This window comes from Ixodes scapularis, unplaced genomic scaffold (genome assembly GCF_016920785.2).
Source record: "Ixodes scapularis isolate PalLabHiFi unplaced genomic scaffold, ASM1692078v2 PGA_scaffold1__304_contigs__length_218370807, whole genome shotgun sequence".
Taxonomy (NCBI): Eukaryota; Metazoa; Arthropoda; class Arachnida; order Ixodida; family Ixodidae; genus Ixodes; species Ixodes scapularis.
The window spans coordinates 176288581-176309868 of NW_024609846.1; the positions used below are offsets into that span (position 1 = coordinate 176288581).

General features: G+C 44.0%; 1 protein-coding gene across 1 annotated transcript in view; it reads right to left on the reverse strand.

The window, feature by feature from the left end:
- The window catches only part of LOC8036266 (gonadotropin-releasing hormone receptor), a 510658-nt gene that overhangs the window by 57923 nt on the left and 431447 nt on the right, over positions 1-21288 (reverse strand). The window contains exon 2 of the mRNA XM_040223731.3: positions 19408-19591. Within this exon, the coding sequence (XP_040079665.2) occupies positions 19408-19591 (184 nt within the window). The remainder of the gene's footprint in view (positions 1-19407; positions 19592-21288) is intronic.

Sequence of the window (21288 nt, forward strand, 5' to 3'; positions counted from 1 at the left end):
ACCTAAAAACTGTCCTTTTTCGGTTAAAACCGAATTTCCGAAATTGAATTCGGCGTACTTTTATCGGTTTTTATCGGTTTAAACCGAAAACTCCGAACCCTACATATAATGCACTTCAAAACTTCAGTCTGTCGTATAGCCCACTGACGTTGAACCGACGGTACCAACATTCACGAGCGGTTTGGTAGCCGAGTTGTGCGTCTAATTGGAATAACTAATATGCGTATGACTGAGTACGCAAAAAGTAATCAGGGTTTTCTTGGCCTTCCTGCAAATCCTCAGTATTTCTTTTTTGTGGTCTCTGATACGTACTTAGCTGTTTAATATGTTGCAATGCACCGCTATCAAGCCCCTCATAAAAGTTAGGGTTGTCAGTTCGATTTCAGTGCGCTCTACGTCGGACTGAACTTTTGGAATGTATTATATGTGACAAAGGGTGTAAGAATACACCTTTTTTTTGGAGCGAACGACACTTCCGAGTATTGGTCTACTCTGCCGGAAGAGGGTCAAGTTCAAAGGGATCTGGTAGATCATCAACCGATGCCGCGCCGCAAACGCGTTGATACTCCTCGAAAGTATGCAGCAGATCGGAAAACTGGTCTAGCTTGGCCACGTTTTGCTGTAGCATTGAACTCGTCATAACACGCTGTCAACGCGTGTGGGACACACTCGCAGCGCCACGACGCGAGATGGAGCTGCGGGGCAATCTATATTTAAAACAAAATTACTGTATTTAACACTGGCGCACGTCCCATCGCGCGTGTTATCAGGCAAGCAAAGAAACGATAAGCCGTGGATAAATAGAAAAATCCGAACTTTGATAAACAACAATAACCGTTTGTTTGGTAGGCATCGCCGTTCGCAGGGGCTTATGCTATATTGCAAGACGAATGAGTTAATCAAAACTTCACAGGTATCTTACGTGATCCCTAAGACGACTTGAAGGGGAAAGCCCAATCGCCGATGGTACCGTGATGGCGAACCTCCGAGGACAGCAGGCTCTCTTATGACGGACTTTTGGCGCCGCTTCATTGGCTCACTCGGATCGTGGCGTTAGCTGTGGTCCTTGTGGCAGCGAACCTCCGAAGACAGCGGGCTCTCTGACGACGCACTCTTGGCCCCGTTTCATGGGTACTTTCGTGTCGCCCACATGTTTTCGTACTTTTGGTGTCGTCGACGTGTTAAAGACATTGAAGGTCTCAAGGACATTGAAGGTCGACTGAACGATGACACATATAAGGCTTTCGCTTCAATATATAGCGAAATAGATGCGCAGTGAACAATGAAAATACTTGGACGCACTCACTCTCCGACAAACTTAAAACCAAACCTAAAGAGGTCTGCGAAAATGCAAAAACAAATCCCAGTATGACTGTCCCCAACACTACAGGTACCTCAGTTATGACACGAACCTAAAAGGTAAAGCCTAAACTTTTAGTCTTTCTTTCCAATCTGTGTAAACTCAGTCGGTCAGTGTAGGTAATGGTTTACCCAATTTCAGTTAGTTTTTACAAGTTAACCCCATACTTTCAAAGTGCGACGTCGCGTCAATATTACAGGAGGAAAAAGTAAGCCCTGCTCCCCGCCCAGATCACATGTCTAACCCCATCTAAAAAACGCTGTGCCGCTTCTGTATCTCAATGCCTAATCTTGTTGTTCAGAGGGCCATTCGAATAAAGCGAAACGCAAATGCTGTCTGAGTGTACAATAGTTACGATTAAACAAAATAAATCTGTAACTATAGGCCTATCGCTTTAAAAAGCGTTTCTTGTAAGCTGCTTGAGCACATTATTTACAGTAATTTAATTCGTCATCTACGCAGTAATTTTTTCCCCTACACAACATGTTTCAAGGACAAGCATTACTTGTAATACTAAATTTGTAGAATTTATTCATGACATTGCTGTTTGAATTAAGAGTGGTGCCCGGGTTGATTTTGTCTTCACAGTTTTGTAAAGCGTTTGATTCGGTTTGACACGCGTTGTTGTTGCAAAAGTTGTCGATTTTTTTGACACCTGACATACTTCTAACCTGGGTTGATGCTTATCTTGCTAAAAGGAAGAAGTGCGTGGTTCTAGATGGTTCTCGTCAAATATTACGGTTATCGGACCTTCTGCAAGGATCTGATTTAAAGACTTTTCTCTTTTTGGTTTTTATAAAAAAAAAAAAAAAAAAAAAAGATTGCTGTGCATGCTTCTAGCCGTATCCGGTTATATGCTCACGACTGTTGCATTTATTTTGATATTTTCCGTGACGATGATTCTCAATTTTTTTTAAAAATGACCTTCACTCTGCAACTACCGTAGTACCATACCACGTCCTCCATTTTTTTATGCTGTGAGCGCGTATAAAACCTCGACTGCAGAATATTTGCCTCGATTGGATCCCAATAGTCCTCGAGCCAAAGAAAGAAGTCACCTTCTTCTAAACAATCAACATAAGCAAATTATATAAAAAAGAAAACTGAAGCAGTATCTAAACAAAGAAAATACAAAACTGTAACCGTCCATTATGAAATACAGAACAGTCGCATCAAGTGCAGGGTCACTGACCTTAACAAAAAAAAAAATGGTTGATGATGATAACACTTGTTCGAATCGAATCATTGGTGTTGATGTGTTCCCTCCGCTATCATAAAACCGGCGGAGTCAACAACAATCTTGAACCGTACAACGAACTGTACAGGAATATGTGCAGCTCGCACACGTTGATCATAGTGCTCTGTTTTCCCGTGCTGTACACAGAAACGTGCATAGTACAGGAACCTAGTGTGCTCTATAAACGTAAACCAGCACAATTCCCATTATAAAAAAAATTGAGATTTGAAGTAGTTTCTTTAGGTGTGGAAAAATAGGCATTGTCGTTTTGCCCTTCAAGTAGGGAAATTATGGGGACGTTCTTGTCTACTGAGACATACCTAGTATTTATGTTTTCTAAACTATTTGAAACGCTGGGTTATCAAATCTTTGCTTTTTTAGAATGGAAATATAACCTAACTAGCCAAAGTAAATATGTATTAACGTTTACCAGGTCGACGGCTACAAATCTCGAAACTTTTACGTGTACGAGTTCTTGACTCGTACACGTGAAAAGTTATTTTGACCAAAGGTCAAAATAAGTTTTCGAACTGAACTGAGCAAGACCTTTGACATTTTTAAATCACATTATCATCTCTGATCGAAGCGTTCTGCCTACAGAGAATACGCTGTGAACTAGAGGTTATTTAAAAAATAGGGAAGCCTCCGTTCGTGTTAATATTATGGCCTTTTTCTTGTACAGGGAAAGCTCTGGTGTACACCAAAAACAGAAGGGGGGTCTCAAATAATGAGATTGGTGTCTTAATTATGCCCCCTTTTTTGGTTCAATATTTGTTTTGCAAATACCTTTTCGTTTTTATAATTTCTTAATTGCTGAAATATTTTAATATTAAAACATTTGCCCAAAAATATTAACACCGAAGGATTCCACCAGGCTTCAAGAGGGTGCAGGTTTCTTCTATCTATGGTCCTTACTCAACAATCTTCTTTTCAGCTCTTATAAAACCGAAGGGATGATTCTTTTATAAAAACCACATTAACATTTTTTTTTTACTCGTAAAGAATGTATTGTGAAATGTTGCCACGCGCGTGTGAGATCAATGATCTTGGAGCTATGCATGATTTGGTCTGAGATGTGATGACCATATGACAAAAGTGGTTAGCTCGCATTTGCACACATTAGGGGTGGCAGCTCGCAAAACAATGTAAATAAAGAACCCGCACACGTTTATGACGTTGTATATTATGCTAGTTAGATCAGACACAATACTTCTCAGTTTTGTGGAACGGAATTCGGAGGACTAACGTTTTAGACGAGAAGTTAATCATTTTCTAGCCGGGCTATTTTCAACAACAAAAAAAAATATTAACACGTCTTTCATAAAATGTCCTAATTCACGGCTGAAAGATTTGCCCTAGCCGACCCATTCCGATCAGATATTTGTAATCCGTAGTCAAAGCACGATCTTTAGCAAATGTTTCATTCTTCAAACAAATTATACTTTCTGCTATTTACTGTAAAATGTAAGTTCCGGGTAGCCCGTCGACCAAAATTAAATTAACATCTCTGCATATACTGTGACGTCAGTGTGTTGTGTGGGGGGGCTGGATGGCGCATTCAGCAAACAGGTATGAAGCCACCGGAAGTAAGCGGCTTGTCCCGGAAGTGAGCGCTTGGCAGGCTTTGTAACCCTTCCGAGTTCTGGTTCGAAAAGCGTCGAGGGCGCTGGATTTCCGCTTCTCACCTCGAGAGAGCCTGCTTGTTGCGTAGTAAGAGCCATTCAATTTAAACATGGGAAGCTATTCAATGTAACCATTTTGAGATTCTAGTTGATCAAGTGTGCATACGTCCCAAGTTCAAATGCCTCATTTTCTGAATTTAATTTGGAGCATGATAATTAAAACCTACTCAAAAACGCCAGAAAGTACGAACCAAAACATCGACTGAATGCGCTAGGAAGCTCAGCAGGCGCCCGACTTCCGGAACAAGCATCAAACTTCCGGTGGCTTCACTTGCGCCCTGCTCGGAGAGCGGCTCTGCGCCATCCAGCCGCATATAACAGAGATAAGTGGTTTTTGGAGCTCTTGACACCGAGGCATGACGCCGCCGCCAGATATCGGTTCGCTTCGCAATGGACTTCTTCCAAAACCGACGCGCCCCATCGCAGCGAAATACGGCGCAGTGCACTCTGGGAACTAGTTGGCCACTCAGTTTCGGTTTCGACTGAGCAGCTCCATCTCATGCTATCGCGCCGTGACCGAACGCGCTGCTTGCGTTTTCGATTATCTGACTTTTCACGAACGTACAATACACTCATTTTGGAGCGATACAAAATGAACACCGGGGCACTTTCCTTGGTTCCGGAAACACCGGATATTATGAGTGCGTATGCAAACATAGTAAGACGTGGCTTAGTCACCTCACTTTTGAGTTCAATTTCAATAATCAAGTCTAGTAACAGTGAACAACAACTGAAATTTGGTCACCTGGAGTTTTACACGTATTTTGTTTGCCAAACGTCCGCTTCTCGTTACTTCATTGGGCGAAAAGCAAGCCGCACCCTCACAGGAGTATCAAAGTTGAGCCCAGCGTTGACGCATAAACTTTTAAGGAAACGCAATGAATTCGACCTCACTACTGCACCAAAGTTACTATTATGTCTTCCTCGTGTCATCATGTATCTCCCACTCAAATTTTATGCTGATAGAAGATTAAGTTTTCGCAAACGCTGAGATCGGCTAGCTACGACGGAGGCCCTTACAAGCGTCCCTACTCCTCGCTAAGCCTTTTTGGACGAGCTTTTAGTGACGCCCAAGATCTGTGCCTGAACGGTGTGTCTGAAATTATCTCGGCATACTCAGGCAGGAAGAAAGCAAACACATCAAAAATATTATGGCCATTAGCAACCGTCAAATGACTTTGAATAATTTCGTTCGTTTGGCGCACCGCATAGGGGTTCATGCCCGTCCAACGTACTTCAGGCGAACGGTGCGACGTTTTTCACACAAGTGCTCGACTTTTGCTTTCTTAAAACGGTTTGTATGTGCGAATTTGCGTATACGATTGCAGGATAACGTTATGCGCAAACGCGATGTTGAATATTAATAAAATGCAAGTGAGTAGGGACTTCGTTTCGTGTAGTGCTGCGGGTCAGTACAGATAAGAGATAAGAAGTGAGCTTTTCAACGGCGCCTCCGAGTTTTACCTCACGTACTCGGGCGTATTAAGAAAACAGTAATTGCAAAGAGTAATATTTCGTCTATGGACGTACGAAACAAACAAACTTCCTGATCAACAACACTAATGTAAAGGCGCGAGCTCGATGTATGCATACTTATTGGTTGCTGCAGCTTGTTAATTCGTACACAAGCAAGATACCCGAGCTTCGCAGCGTCGACATTCCCAGCACTGGCTGGTCCACATACCTCGAAACGCTAACAGAAAGGCTCAAGTACAAAAATACAACAAGTATGTGTTAAGACAGGCTATACGTCCCGGGCTTGTGCTAAAGCTTCGAGGTCTGGCCATTTAGGTTAGTTTAGACTCTAGAAACCACAAATGACGCTCTCGGGACCGGAAAACGACGACGTGTCGACGTGTCGATCGAAACCGAAACCCTGCCACTCTCCTCCCTGGCCAACTAGTTCACAGAGTGCAACGCGCGTCGTGTTGCATGCGGGGCTTTATGGAAGTAGTCTATTACATTCCCACCATTCTTGCACGCCACGGTCGCGAGACGGCCAACGGAGTGCAAGGTTTTCTTACTTTAGTGCTTCTTACTCTCGATGTTCCGGGTCATTCAGAGCTTAAATTTGAGAATGAATAGCACTAATCGATATCTAGACTCAAAAAAGAAGAACAGCGTTTTCGGCTTTTTTCGATGATCGGGTACGAATTCCTGATTGGAATGTTCCAGTTTCAATTCAATTACAACGTCACAATCGTGACCTGATATCCGAAGTGTTCAATAACGATATACACAAACAATATATTCTTTATTTTAAACAATTAGAACGAGGAGAGTCATAGGGGACGACAACCTATGTGTCGCCTCCTATGTCCCCTACTATGTGTCTTCTCTGTCTAATCGTTTAAAATTGCCACCAACACGCTCAAATGTACAAATTGCTTCTTTGGTTCAAATTCCATTTTTTTAGTGCTAAAAGAGCATCATGCATGTTTTGAAATTACAGGAAAACTCTACTGCGTCAGATCGGTCCGAACTTACGCTGTGCTTTCTACGCCTGCTCACCGCGACAGCGCACAGTCTGTAAGTAGTCTTCACCTTAATATACGACTACTAAAGTCTCCAAACATTCAGTGCGGTCTTTCTGTGAAGAGTGTAGAGCATATCCTGAGGCGCTGACTATTTGGTCAATGAAAAAGTAGACTATGAATCGGACCACATCAGGCAAGAGCCACTTTTTATCAAAAATTAAAATTTTGACGGCGAAGCAAAATGAAGAAGTCACAAACCTACTTCAAAGTTTTCGTACCAATTGCTGAACGAATTAAATGTTTCTATAATGTTTCCGGCGTCAAGTCATACGCGTGTATTGTGTGTTCTTTGACTTCAACTAACATTCAGTTTGAATGCGTGAACCATGTTTTATTATTGTTGTAATAATTATTACGCATAGTGAATATTTAATTTTTGTCGTTTCTGCATAAGCAGCAGGTATTTTGTTTTCATAATTCATGAAAAGTTTCATACCACGGTCATATTATTCAGCCGTTATATATTGAGCATCAGAGTTCACGCATGAAAAAATATTCACCTGTTGGTTGGACTGCGCACGATATAATATTATGCATATTCAATTTTAATGTTTCATCTCTCATCCCCACCCTTCTTTTGAATAAACCTGTCTCAAAATATAATCACGAATAAAACAATATAAATCAATGAAGTATAAAACAAATATTACAATTGATAATGACGCTCCTCGAGTAGAGAGAAAGAAAAACAGCAGGTAAAAAGCCCATAAAAAATTAATGACGTTTACAACTTCCTGTAACGCCGAATTAGAGCGCAGCTCTAGAGGAGGGGGAGAGGAGGGTACTGAACGGAGGGTATGCCTCTTTGCCTAAATCTCCAGCGTTAAAGTCCAGGAGGGAAGAGGGGAGGAGGAGGGAGGGGGAGGAGGTGGGATAGGAAGAGCAGGGAGGTGGGGGGAGGAGACTCTAAGGGAAACGTCCCATGATGTAACGCGCAGGACCCACGTGACGTCACTCGTGACTCTCGTGACGTCACTTGTGTCGTCACTAGGGTCCCGCGCGTCGCATTATGGGACGTTTCCCATAATGCAAAGCGCGCTTACGCCGACGGCGACGGCGACGCCGCTCAAGCCGAAAACGGGAGCCAGAGAGCTGCGCTCTAAAACGAGAAAGTCGTGGGCTACGGCAGGAAAGACGAGTTATTTCAACTGCCTTATACTATTTTGTTTATTGCGCAGTGCCTGACGGGAGCGGCTTTATTCTCTCAATTTTTACAAATGCTGTACTTTCTAATATTCTGACCCAGTAATTTATAGCAAATTAATTTGAACGCGTCTCGAATGCAGCACTAAGCATTCGCGTGGTCTGGTGGGCCACTTTTGCGCACTCTTCTCACGTGGCGCAGTCTAGAATCCCACGTTTTTGCTCATCGTTTCTTCTTCCAGTTTGCTCCTGGCGCATAGTTGCATTCCAACCTCCTTTCTACCCCCAAAGCCCGTCCAAGCAATTTGCACAATGTGAAAAAGTGGTAGACTGCAGAAGACCGTCATGACGGACAAAGAGGGGAACGTGGACTCTGTAATAGATTAGCCGAGACCCGTAAAAAAAAAGACATGGTTCTTGCTTGCAGACACACGCGGGTTGGCAATTCTCTCGGCACCGTTGCAATAAGTGCTACAAAGTGACGCAGAGACTCGTTCAGGAGAAACAGTTGTTTCGGAGAGCGCAAAAGACCCACATGGGAACGGTTAAACTCTCCAGAATAGAGCGGAGGGAGAAGGACTGCTGCATCGAGAGAGCGGCGCAAAGCCCATGGTCTGGGAGCATGCTGCACATAAGTGAATTTCGACTGCGCGCTCGACGACAACTCGCGCTGCTCGCCCCCATTTGGTCTTTCGGATCATCAAATGTCGCAACCGCTGCCCCTAACGACTTTCAACCACCCCCCTCCTTTTTTTTTTTTTTGCTTCTTTCTACTTAATGCTTTGTTTTTCGAGATCTTTTATTTAGCTGCCCAGTCTATAGGTTTTCATTTTTCTAATTGCGTCACTTGAACATTCCCTGGGGCTGTGATTCAGAATTAAAAAAAAAACAATATAAAAAACAATAAGACCAGAACATTTCTTTTTCTTTTTTTCTTTCTGTCAAGAAGGTAGCTGTTGGTCCCCTGAGGGAGAATTTGAGCTTGCATAGATTTTAAACTTGCGACCCAATTAATTACTCGCGACCATTTTTTTCTCATCAAAAAAAAATGTAACTGCGTGATTATCTAAAAAAAAAACATTCTGCTAATTTTTTTATGCCAAATATTTACCGGAAGAACCTAACTCTAATAGCAGAATAAATTCTCTTTTTTTTTTCCGCAACTAAGACTATTTTTTAAACTGTATAGAAGAAAAGTAGAAAATTAGTATGTTGAAGACCAGCGTAGTAAACACTTTTCAAAAGTGTGCGCCACCTAGTGTTCCTGCCCAAATCATCCGCGTCCCCGTTGTTTGGGCACCTGCCCTGAGCACGAAAAAATTTTGCGTCGGAGTTGAAAAATACAACGGACGCAAACGTGTTTGACATACAGATTTTCGTGACTTCGAGCTGTCGTTACGGTCAAGGCGGAAAGCGCAGGCGTCTCCGACCGGTGCGTTTACCGCGGCCAGGAAAGTTAAGCCTCTCAACATCCGCCCGATCACATCATAGAACCGCGTCATACTGTCGCCAGTTGCGATCCTGGCGGTGTATGTACGTCACAGCAGCGATGGTGGATGTGACAGACGCCTGTTTTGCTGCAGGTCGCTCTTCAGTTGGACACACCACGGAAGCTTCGGCAGCCGGGAGTTGGGACGCCGCGACGACAGCGACACTCGCGTTCGCTCGTGCTTTTTGACAAGAAACGCCTCCCAGGAACCACCAGGATCGCTACATCCGACAGCATGACACGCCTGCTTCTGTGGCGTCATTTCTGGCAGCTTCAGGACCAATTTAGAACTATGCGCAGGACAGGATATTAAACTCACCAATCGGGAGCGCGTGCCGGGCACCTTACTCTGTCATGAGGCTACATTTCATGGATGTGAGCGTATACCGCGCTTGTGACCTCATTATATGTAGAAAGCGGGCTTGTTTTTTGTGTGTTTTTTTTGCCAATTTTTTGTGCGACTCAAGCGGGTACACGAAATGCTTTAGTGTGCTAAATGTGAAGTCTGAAACGTAAAAATCTTCAACAGAAATCTGTCTGGTTGGATTGAACTGCTTCCTTGTGCGGCTTCTCCGTGCAATTTAGTCATCCATGAAGAAGAAACCCAGCAGGTTTCAAAACGTTGGGACACTTCTTCGAGGATTGGGTTGGATTATTTATTTTTTGTTACGAAATATGATTTCTATCGGCAGCGTGTTATGGCTAAGAGTCGTGTAAAAGCAAAGTTTTTGTTTTTTTTGTTTTTGTTTTTTTATGCGAGAAAGCCGTTCTTTGGTTAGGGAAACAGTTTTAGAAAAGGACCACCCGAGAAGAAATTTCCCGACATAGTTTGCGGTCAATTTATAGTAAACGCTTCCACAAAATTCGCAATCTCTCTTTGTAGACGAGGGAAGACGTCGGTCCACTCGATGACACAAGACGGCAGCCGCCATTTTGCATTGTTTCACACGAGAGAGACAGCAAGTCAGACAGAGATCAGCGACCCCTTATTATGTAATAACAAAATTATACTGTAACTGTGCGATTTTGAACCGCTAATGACATGCCCGCAATATTAATATTCAACAGCCCAGGAACAATTGCACATATCTTAAAAAAAAGCGCAAGAAATATGCGCTTTTGTTTTCAACGCAAAACGTTTTGTAGATGAGTGAACGACTCATTGGCTTACAGAATATTACCATAAAAAAAAACACAACACGTCAACCGCCCTTTTGCGTCATCGTTTATGACGAAGATGAAAAGAGTTGTTAAAATTCTATCAAAACAAAATAACAAAAATAACAATATAATTGAAATTACAGAGAAGATGCAAGCCGAGCTGGTGAACTTTCAACATTTTCTTAGAGAGAGAGGGGTTTGGGAGGGGGGGGGGGGGGGCGGGTTAGGAAATACCGCCTCTGGAGGTCACACGCTTTGTCGTGTTTCACCGAAGTCCTCAAGGTTAAAATTATAGGTTTAGTTTGGTTCAGCGATCTGTGGAGCGGTTGTTGCTTCCCGCCTGTGTCGGCGTCAAGTTTGAAGGTTGGGGGAAGTGATTCAGTCTGGGTCTGAGTTGGCTTGTTGATCGTGTTTACGAACTGCGGAGGGAGTTGTGGAAAGGGTGTGTGAGAAAGTGTTAGACCCTGTGAAGTGATGCGCCGAGAGATGGTGGTTTGTTGTGGTTGTAAGCGAGGGTGGGGGAATAAATGTTCAGCTGAGTTTGAGACCTGTGTCTGTGTTGTCTCCTTTTTTCTTCTCCTTTTGTCCTACATCTCGGGTTTTACAATGTTAAATGTAACTGCGTGATTTTCAGCCGTCCATGACGTCGTTTCCACATTGAAGGCATTTTAAAGATTCTAAAGCTATCAAATTATTTCGGACCCTGCATATGTCTCGAGGGTCTTTCCTCTATTCACTTTAGTAAAAAGGATATGACGCCGGGAACTTTCAATCTGTCTAATATTGTTTTTCTTTCTGCTTTTGCAAAGTTCACACCGCCATTTCTGGATAAGCAAACCGTTCCGGTTTGCTTTTCCAGAAAGTGTGATGCAAAGAAAAAACAAACATCGAAGCACTCTAGGTTGATCCACGTGGATTCGAAGCTTCCATTATTTGTTTTCTGTTTTAAGAAAAGTGACTTTTTCTTGCTTCGAACGCAGTTAGTAGGTGGTAATGCAACCGCATAAAGAAACGACCTATGAAGAGGTTGCTATAAAATGTTGGCCAAACGCGTAAACACCCATATGTCTAGAAAATGCAAAACCACAACAAAAACAAGACCTAAAAACAATTATAAGACAGAACAAAAATCTTGTCAGCATGAGGAACCTCCACAGCGGATGCTATGGCAGTCTGAAGTAATGCGTATAACGATACGTTTGTTGAACAGGCGTCATAGAATCGACGAACCAGATCGGGATCCGGAATACGGGTGTATTCCGGATTTCAAAAGCCCGTCATTCAGGGACTCACTGACAGCAGAGCACGCGAGGTCAATCGCTTCAAAAATACAAATTGAACACAGTGACGAGATAAAAAAAGGTTTGAGTGTGTTTTGATCATATCTGATAAACTCCGAGACGCACCGAATGTGTTGTGAATGCCGCGCGACCACATGACGCCCCGAGACGTGAAAGTCAAGTTACCTAATGATGACATGATGTCATGATAAAGAAGAAGAAGCCAGCTGGGCGTAAGACGTGTTTCTCCCTTCATCAGAGAGCCTGGCGGACCCGTGGCACAGGCCATGTCTTCAATTTACAGCGTGCTCATCACGCTGCTCGGTTACAAGCCCGACCGCAAGCTGGAAGACTTCAAATCCCGCTTTCGGAAAGACGGCCCATCAGGCCAACACCTAAGAAAACTGCTAGAGCCCCCCCCCCCCCCCCTCCCCATCCCTTCCCCCCCCCCCCCCCCCCCCTCCCTTCTTCGAAGATGCTGGACTCCCTGCGTCGCCGGTAATTTGGTCGGCTCCTCTGCAAGTCGGGCACGCGGGGATCACTCCCCAGTAGCTCGAGACCGGCCTGCTAGAAGTAAGCAGCCAATGGCAGCACCGCGAAGACTGCTGCTAAGCCTCACGCACATATCATATTCATCACTTTCATCGTGTATACGACATCATCACGTAATCATCATCACTAGAAATGGGACCGTGGGCCTCCAGGCGGACTGTTGTCTTTCTGTGGTGGCGCGGCTCTCCTGAACAAACAAAGATGATTATTATTACTATTATTGATTTTATAACGTGATATTATGACTTCGGGGGGTCACATATGCTTCACGTGACAACCTGACCTTGATGTCATACAAGCAATTAACTCATATGTGGGGTGCTTATGCGACTTTAGCCTGTGCCGCGGTTGAGGAGCGTAACGGTCAAGCGTAGTCTGACGCGTTTCTCATAAAACCCAGCACAGAACCTCCGTTAAAAAAGAAAATGAACAAATACGTCAGAGTGTTAACTCAATTGCCTGCAATACGCGCTGTGCGCATGAGCATGGCAAACCTCATGCCCAAGTGATACGCTGCAGATCTAAGATCTTTATGAAAGAAAGTTTGGAGAGTGTTATTCACTCAGCTCATTATGCAGATCTCAGTGGTGGGCTCTCAAAATGTTTCGCGGAAAAATAGACGTAAGTTTCGGAGCAGGGGTGGCCAAACTTTGGCTCGCGAGCAGCGTGCGGCTTTTCGCGGTTTGAAGTGCGGCTCGCGGCTCCCTGTAAGCTCCCCTCTTGTCCCCAAGACGAAAATAGTCCTAAAATTTAAAAATGTACACAGTCTCGGCAGCCATGTACTAGACAAGGTACCTACTGTGCTAATCACACTTGTCTATAACGCGCGAGCGTGCGGCTTTCTCCGGGGAGCGCTAGACTGGTGGTATTTGCGGAAACTAAGCTAGTCACGTGGCGCAACATGGAACGGCCCGCTCGAGGGGTGTCCTGCCCACTCTGTCAGCTTGATAAGCGATAAAAGTCCCGATCTATCACCTTGATAAGCGATAAAAGTGAAATGCTCTATGTTATATCGTTGTTTTTTTGATGACGACATCGTTGATACGCCTTCATGCTTTAGTTTGTTTATTGTTCGATCAATGATGTTTGTAAAAAGAGTGCGAGCAGCCTTAGGCGTTCGCCGCCAGCCGATAGAGTGGACAGGACAGCCCTCGAGCGGGCCGTTCCATGTTGCGGCGCGTGACTAGCTTAGTTTCCGCGAATGCCACCAGTCTATAGCGCTCCCCGGAGAAAGCCGCACGCTCTCGCGTTATAAACAAGTGTGATTAGCACTGTATACATACAGCCGGACCTCTTTTTTGACACATGGATGTGCCCAGTGATCATGTTTCCTTTATTATGCTAGAAATAATTTCGAACAGTATACGCACAACGTGGCTAGCTAGCGAATCCAGAATTCACTTTTGCTGGTTGAAGAAACGTTCTTTTGCCTGATGTTGTTTGTTTTAATCGACAATTATACTTTTCCCCTGCAAAACGGACTGTTCCCTTCATATCGTTTCTTGTTAAAAGTAGGATCCTCTCCCCCCCCCCCCCCCCCCTTTTTTTTTTTTTTTTTCTCTTGCGGCTCTCAGAACGTTTGTAGTTTTGTCTGCGGCACTAACCCCATGTCGCTCTGGCCACCCCTGTTTTACAGCGTTGGTCAATCCTGGGCCACGCGGTAAACACGTTCTTGTAGTTGAGTTCAGTGACTCCATAAAATAAGTTCAGGCGTCACGCTCCGGGAATCGAGTGAGCCCGAACGGTTCGCAGATTCATCTGGGTAGTTTCTGTTTATTCATTTTCCTTCTTTCCTCGTACGTTTATGTATGGGTGGAGAGAGAGGATAATAGAATTATATGTGCCCGCCACACCCTTTCGATGTCTGACTGCCAGTGACAGTGGGCGATTGACCGAATGCTAGGACTGAGGCTAAATGTACATCTCGCAACGCCAAGCGAAGACACCCCCCCCCCCTCCCCCAACCCCTCCATGTATGAAGAAAAAAAAATATATTTCAGTATGCAAGTTCGCACGCTCGATTGACGCCTCAATTAGATATAGACACGAGTTCCGACATCAGCCTCGAAAGTCCCTCTTTCACTCACTCTCAAAGGGATCGATGACCGAGACCGTTAATGCACCGCGGTTCGGAGCATGCCCGGAACCCGATCAGAGCACGCACTGCAGAAATCAACGATCTTGTACTAACCCCCCCCCCCCCCCCCCCCCCGGGCCAATCTTGTAGGCGTTACCTAAAAAAAAGTAACGAAATAAGTTAGTCGTTACTCGCAGAATTAAGGGGCGCGTTATCGACCTACGTTTTCTCAAAAAGAGGAACGCAATAACGTTGCCGTCACTGATAAAGAGTAACGCACGTTAATTTTGCGTTACTTTCTATTTATAAGTTGACTGTAACAGCGTTTTTTTTTTTTTTTTTGGCAACAGCCTTTTTCGACACTGGGACAAAGGGCGTGAGCGTTAGTTTTTTTGTTTTTTTTTAGTGCGCCTTTTTGTGTAGGGAAAAAAACAGACAGAACTTTGAAGGTACGTGGACTTACTGCAATGTTCAGTGATTTGGCGCCTATAATTCCTTCCAGCTTAAGTCCAGACGCGGCCGACACTACGAGCTAATGGAACGAAAGAAGCATTGTCCAAAGAGTAAGTCACTGGTTCTTTTCTCGTTTATGACTGGTTCATTGATGTTAGAACACGTACAAAAACGTGACGAACACCATGATGGTTCTTTTTAACGCTGTCTAATTGGCACTATCAGCTCGTAGCGTCGACTGCGTGTGCACTTAACACGCAGTCGTAACGAGCAACGTAACTATGTTATCCGTCACTTGAAATATGCAACGTAAGTACGTCACCCGTTAGTCTCTTAAAACGTAACGAGTGCGTTACTACGTTACAGAAAAAAACGTAACACGTTACCGGTAACGCGGTTACCTGTAACGGGCTACCGCCAACACTGACCCTATCCCTACCAGTGCAATAATATGAACCGGTATTGTAACAGCGTATAGTCCTTTTAAAGCGCCCAGGATCGCGGACGAACAGCACTCATTAAGTAGTCTCTTCAGCGGAAACACGGCTATCCATTTCCAGACAGATTAGCGATTCCCGCTGTCTAAAGTGGAATAAAATTAATTTAAACGCAAATCTTTTCCAAGTGAGTTGAAAGGTGGGGGCGAGCCTAGGGAAAGAATCACGCTAATTGCGGTTGTCGACCGAACTACATGGTCTTGCGGCGTTAGTGAGATTGAGTTCTCAAATTTTATTTGAGACAGGGTAAGAAAAAAGGTAGTGCTCAATCACTCGCAAACCTATAAAACGGCAAATGTAAAAAAATAAAGAAAACATTGGAAATATTACCAAATTCAGATAAAGTACATGAGTGGCTAATCATCACAATTTTCACGACAAAAAAAAAAAAATGGCGAGTACCGAAAAGTTAGTATTTTCGTTGAGCATAACAAAAAAAAAAAAAAGCAATCGCATTTCCCGTTAAAAAAAAAAAATTGGGTGATTATTACTTAGCCACAAAGCACCTGCGTATAAACACGCATAAAAAAAAGTTAGGCAGAGAGCGCTAGAAAGTTGCTCCGTTGAATGGCAGAACCAGAATCCAGAAAGACGATTGAGGGCATTGAGGGCACGGGTGAGCCGGTGAATATAAGGCACCTTAATAAAAGAGCAGTGACACCGACACAAAAAAGTTGTGTACTACGTCCTTTTGGTTGTGGTCGCCCTTCATTTAATTTACGATAACAAAAGAGGGACATTGAAGAAAAAAGAAAACATAGGTTTCCGGTTTTCAAAACAACGTTTATTTGAATGTCGGAAGCCGGTGTTGTCTGTTTGTCTTGAATGTGCCTCTTTCGTTATCGTAACTTAGAAACCAACATGCTCAACCATCTACATCATCAGTTTTGTTACCGTGTTTCCGGTTTCATTATGTTGCCTAATCTCATCTTTCAATTTTTTTTCAGTTGCGCGGAAAAAAAAAACGCAGTGCGTGGTGAGTTTTACATGTCAATGAGATTAAGACAATAGCCGATAAGAGCGTCAAAGGCAGAGTCACAAAGAAAGAAGAGTGAGTATTTCTTGTACTCTGTCTGTGAATACATTCTGTTTCACCTTTAGTCCGACCACAGCCAACACTGCAGCCCGATATAGTCAATCGAATGGCGCAAAGGGTGCATCGTAACGGCGCCCGACATCCTTGCGCGTTCGCTAAACTAATCACGTGATTCAGCCGGTGACAAAGACGACGAGTGCCATGACGATGCACCTATTGGCGCATCCTTATTGAATCCACCGAGTGGTGCGCATTGACTGCGGGTCAGACAGGATGTAACACGGTGGATATACGGCCAGCAAGTGTTCCAAAATGCGTCTTTGGAGCATCGGAAAGCAAGGAGGGGCACGCCAATCAAAGGACAACATAGGTAACACGTAGGCAACGGGATAGAGGGGCGCAGAGCGATAAACGGGCATCCCAGTTCACCAGGCCAAACTGACCCTCATTTGGCTGCCGCCATGTTGTACAATCTGGACCACTAGACACGTGACCGTTCCAAATCCTGAGGCTTGGACGCAAAACTGAGCCGAGATTTGTATTGCGATTGCTGTAAAATCATTATAAACTATTTTTTTTTTTCAATACGGTTAGCCCCAGAGATCAGTGTCTCGCTCCGATGAAAACACAAAATACAGCATCGCGGCTGACGGCATCTAGCGGAGCAATTGCGAAGCTGTTTGAGTTTTAGGGGCGAAGCTCCTTAGGGTCTTGTCCGTCCGTCCGGCCTTGTCCGTGCTCACATAAAAATTTAAAAAGTAATTCAAGAGCTGGGGTTTCTGTCATGGATGAAACGTTGCATGTAGCCGCTCAACGTCTATACAGGAGAGGGCGCTGCGGTCAAATGCGTATATAATCGCGTTAAATATTGCATGCATTGGCTCAACGTTTATAGACGAGAGGGCGCGGCGGTAAAATTCTCAAATGCGTATATAACCACGTTCCATACCACACATCCTCTTTCTGCCACGAACCGTTGACTTAAGTGGTGGAGATGCATTCGCGCGGCTTCTTGCGCATCCAAGCTGATCCGCTAGAAGAACCACTGGCTCTGCGTTTCACCGAACATAAAGCAGTAATAATGAAGTCGAAACGCAACCCGGAACAAGCACTACCTATGAGCAATAAAAAAAATCAGCACAATCAGCACTACCTACGAACAATAAAGTCAGTATCATCAGCACCACCAGAGCTTCGCCCCAATCAACATCATTCATCACGTGGAGATGCGGTAAATTTTTTTTTTATCGTAAAAGCCTAGTTTGGACTTAAAACAAAGGAAACATAACTTATATCGTCGGTAGTGTTATTAAAGATCAATAGGCAAATATCTGTGCGCGGTACTTCGTTACAATCTAGACGTAAAACATAAGGTCACGTGTCTAGTGGTCAAAAATCTGCAACACGGCGGCCGCCAATTGGGGGTCATTTTAAGCTGCCAGTTTATCTCTCTAAAGCCCTCTACCTCGTTGCACGTAGGGAACGAACAATTACGAGGCAACACAGCGCGAGCGCCGTCGTTGGTTGAGGTAGGGGAAAAATAAAGGTACGTGAAACGGATTTGGGGGTAAACAAAAGCACAAGGTGCGCAAGAAGCATACGAACGTGCACGCCGTATACACCAACACGCGGCGCTGACGTCGGGCCGCTACGGTAGGGAGGCTCTAGTTAGGGTGGGCGCAACTGCTAGAGCGGGGATTTGCAATTCCCGGAGCCAGAAGGAAGCGAGAAAGGCTGCGCCAAGGTGTTCGTTGCTTGTAATGGGAGGCGAGAGGAGGAAAGGCACGTGGAGCAACAGAGCCGGCGCCTGCTCTCGTGGGTACCGCAGTGTCGGCGAGAACGCATGAGTGACCAGTTTAGCTGAGAACGCGCAGGCAGTGCAGGCAGCATTAGCGCATATCCTTTCCATTCCTCTCCCTCATGCGCCGCCATTACATTGCAAACGCTCTCTAGGATTTGAGTTGCGCCCACTCTAACTAGAGCCTTCCCACGCTGCGGTGGCGCTGCTATTAGGCAGAGCGCATGCGCAGAGACGCTCCACTTGACACGATTCCTGTACACGCGCAATGCGCACGCCTCGTGCGGAAACTGCGCGTTTGCCGATACCACGTGCGAACTTGTTTGAAAACCGCGCGTGGGCCTGTAGAATTACTCGATCCGCACCACGAATGCTGTGCTAAGAACCACATCCTTCGTGATGCATTGTTGTTTTCAAGTGTCGCGATGTGTGTGTACTTCGCATTGTCTGAGATCACTCAAAGTGAAATTCTTTGTTTTCTGCGATATATTGAGTATGCTTCCCGTCAAAAAATAAAAATAAAATTGTCGACTGTCTTTTCTTTTTATGCGTGCAACCGTTTGTGTATGTTCTTTTGGTTTTTTTGTACGTTAATATTTATACTTCAAACATTGTACTTTTATATGCAAAAAACAATATATCAGGTAGCAACTACGCTGGGGATTATTTCACATGTGAATTTTACTCTAGGCGAACGTTTCTCCGTGTTTGTGTCCTCTCTTAGAAAACCAGTCTCGCGTGAAATAAACATGTTTTGCCATTCAACAGTTATGCGTTATGACTATAAAGTACAGCGTATCTTTCGTGTGTATGCTCTCTTCTTACTCTAATGCCCCTTGGGGCGATGCGGGTATGCTGGTACTCTAAGGGACGAAAAGTTTCTCCGTGTTTGTGTCCTCTCTTAGAAAACCAGTCTCGCGTAAAATAAACATGTTTTGTCATTGAACAGTTGCGTGCTATGACTATAAAGTACAGCGTATCTTTCGTGTGTGTTCTTTCCTTACTCTAATTCCCCTTGGGGCGACGTTGGTATGCTAATAAACAAAACAAAAATGCAGTGGACAAAAAGTGCCCAACCAGAAATGAACGCAGAAAGGGTTCTCACTTGAGATCGTGTAGAAGGTGCAGATGTATGTGGTGATGAGCGTCACTAGGGGCAGCAGGAACATGAGGACGAGGCTGACGGTGGTGTACAGCTGTTCCTGCCACTGGGCAGAGTAGAAGCCGTACGTCACGCACTGGTAGAACTCCTCCTCGAAGGGACCCCGCTGCACCCGAAAGATGAACACCTGCCGAAAAACAAGGTAAAATCTGTATTAGAACTGAGAAGGCCGTTCATAAAAGTGGTAGGGGTGTGCAAATACTTGGTCGTACCGAATTAGCACAGTGAAGGTTATGAATGGCGCAGTACTCTTTGATTTGAACCACTGTTCGTGAACCCCTCTAAAGTGGCACGTGTGCATCCTCTTTGTTGAGATGGGACTTATGAGACGTCAAAACACTTATTAACGAGTAAATCATCTTAGGTAGGAATAGGCGCGAAACATTAGTCTCAAGATATGTACCCGTTACGATCTAGATTTCTAAAAGCTTCACGCTGACCTTCAGACGCTGCACCTCGCGAAATGAAATGCGCACAAATATTACAATCAGTGCAGTAGAAAAAATACGCACCCCAAAGGCACCCCACTTTAGGTAATACTAAGCCTGTTATTGAGAGCGCCAAAGGCTATAAGCACAACGGCTAGATACCGGTGGGAAAGCCGTAAGCTGGATAAATCACACTGCAAATTAATGGTTAACTGAAATTCAGATTGAAATGTTGGCAATGCAGCATTAAGCACGCATAACTATGCCACTGTTTATCGCAAATACAAAAAAAGTCCATTTACCTGCAACGTAAGGTTACGAAATTGACCGATATTTTTTTGTCCTGTATGCCACCGATTACGGAGACAGGATATCTCTCTGGCCCGACAGGACAATGATAGGGCCAGAGGTCTCGGTATTAGTCAAGACGTTTTAACCATCACTCAACACGTCTTCATTGTGTCTTCTTCTTCATTGTGGATATAAGAGAGCGAATGCCGAATATGTGTTGACATGGTAGTTGTGGAAAGATAAGCACCGGGTGATATTTTTTTTATATTTATGTACAAAAAAATGTAAATTAAAGTTATGTTCCCCGGAAGGAGCATCCAGCTATATTTTAATACCATGGCTATTGATCTCCTGAATATATAAAATTGCTCGAGGCGTGGACATTACCAAGGCCTCCCTATGGCACTGTGCACAACAGTAAATTTTACACGGAAAAATGGACGTATAGTGACTTTTTTTAGTTTATTTTACATAAGGTTTACAACATGTACACAAAGTCTCAAAACCTTGACTACACAATTTTAGTGCTAAAAAAGGTTCCTAAAACATAGGTAAACATGTTTTAGAAACACGTTCCGAAATTATTTACCAACTATGCTTCGCCTAAAACTGTGAGAAATATATATGTGCATGTATAAATGGATTTTAGGAATATATAAAGTAATGCTTAGCTATTATTCTAGGATTGTAATTATTGCAGAAACATAACTGACGTCTCTAAAAGGGGCAAAATTGCGCGTTCATAATAAAAAAACAAAACGAAAAAAAAAAAAACATTATAATTTTCACTTTTGTGCGCTCCTCAACTGTTTGCTAGGACTTGAACTAACTTGTAATGGCAAAACATTGAGTAACATATGACAGCCTCTCAGAGTCGCTGGTCCTGTGATGCGTCCCGATAGGAAGCCAAAGATCTTCAGAACGCATTGAAATTTAGTGGTTTTCTGTCTCTTCTTTTTAACACCATAAAATGTAGCCCGTGCTTCATTTTTCTGTAAAGTGCACTGGTTTGATGGTTTTGGACGATGCACAAAAATGGTCTAATGGAAAGCATGCCATAAGATATAGTAATTTAAAAGTTATTTCTAAAAGTTCATTATCAACC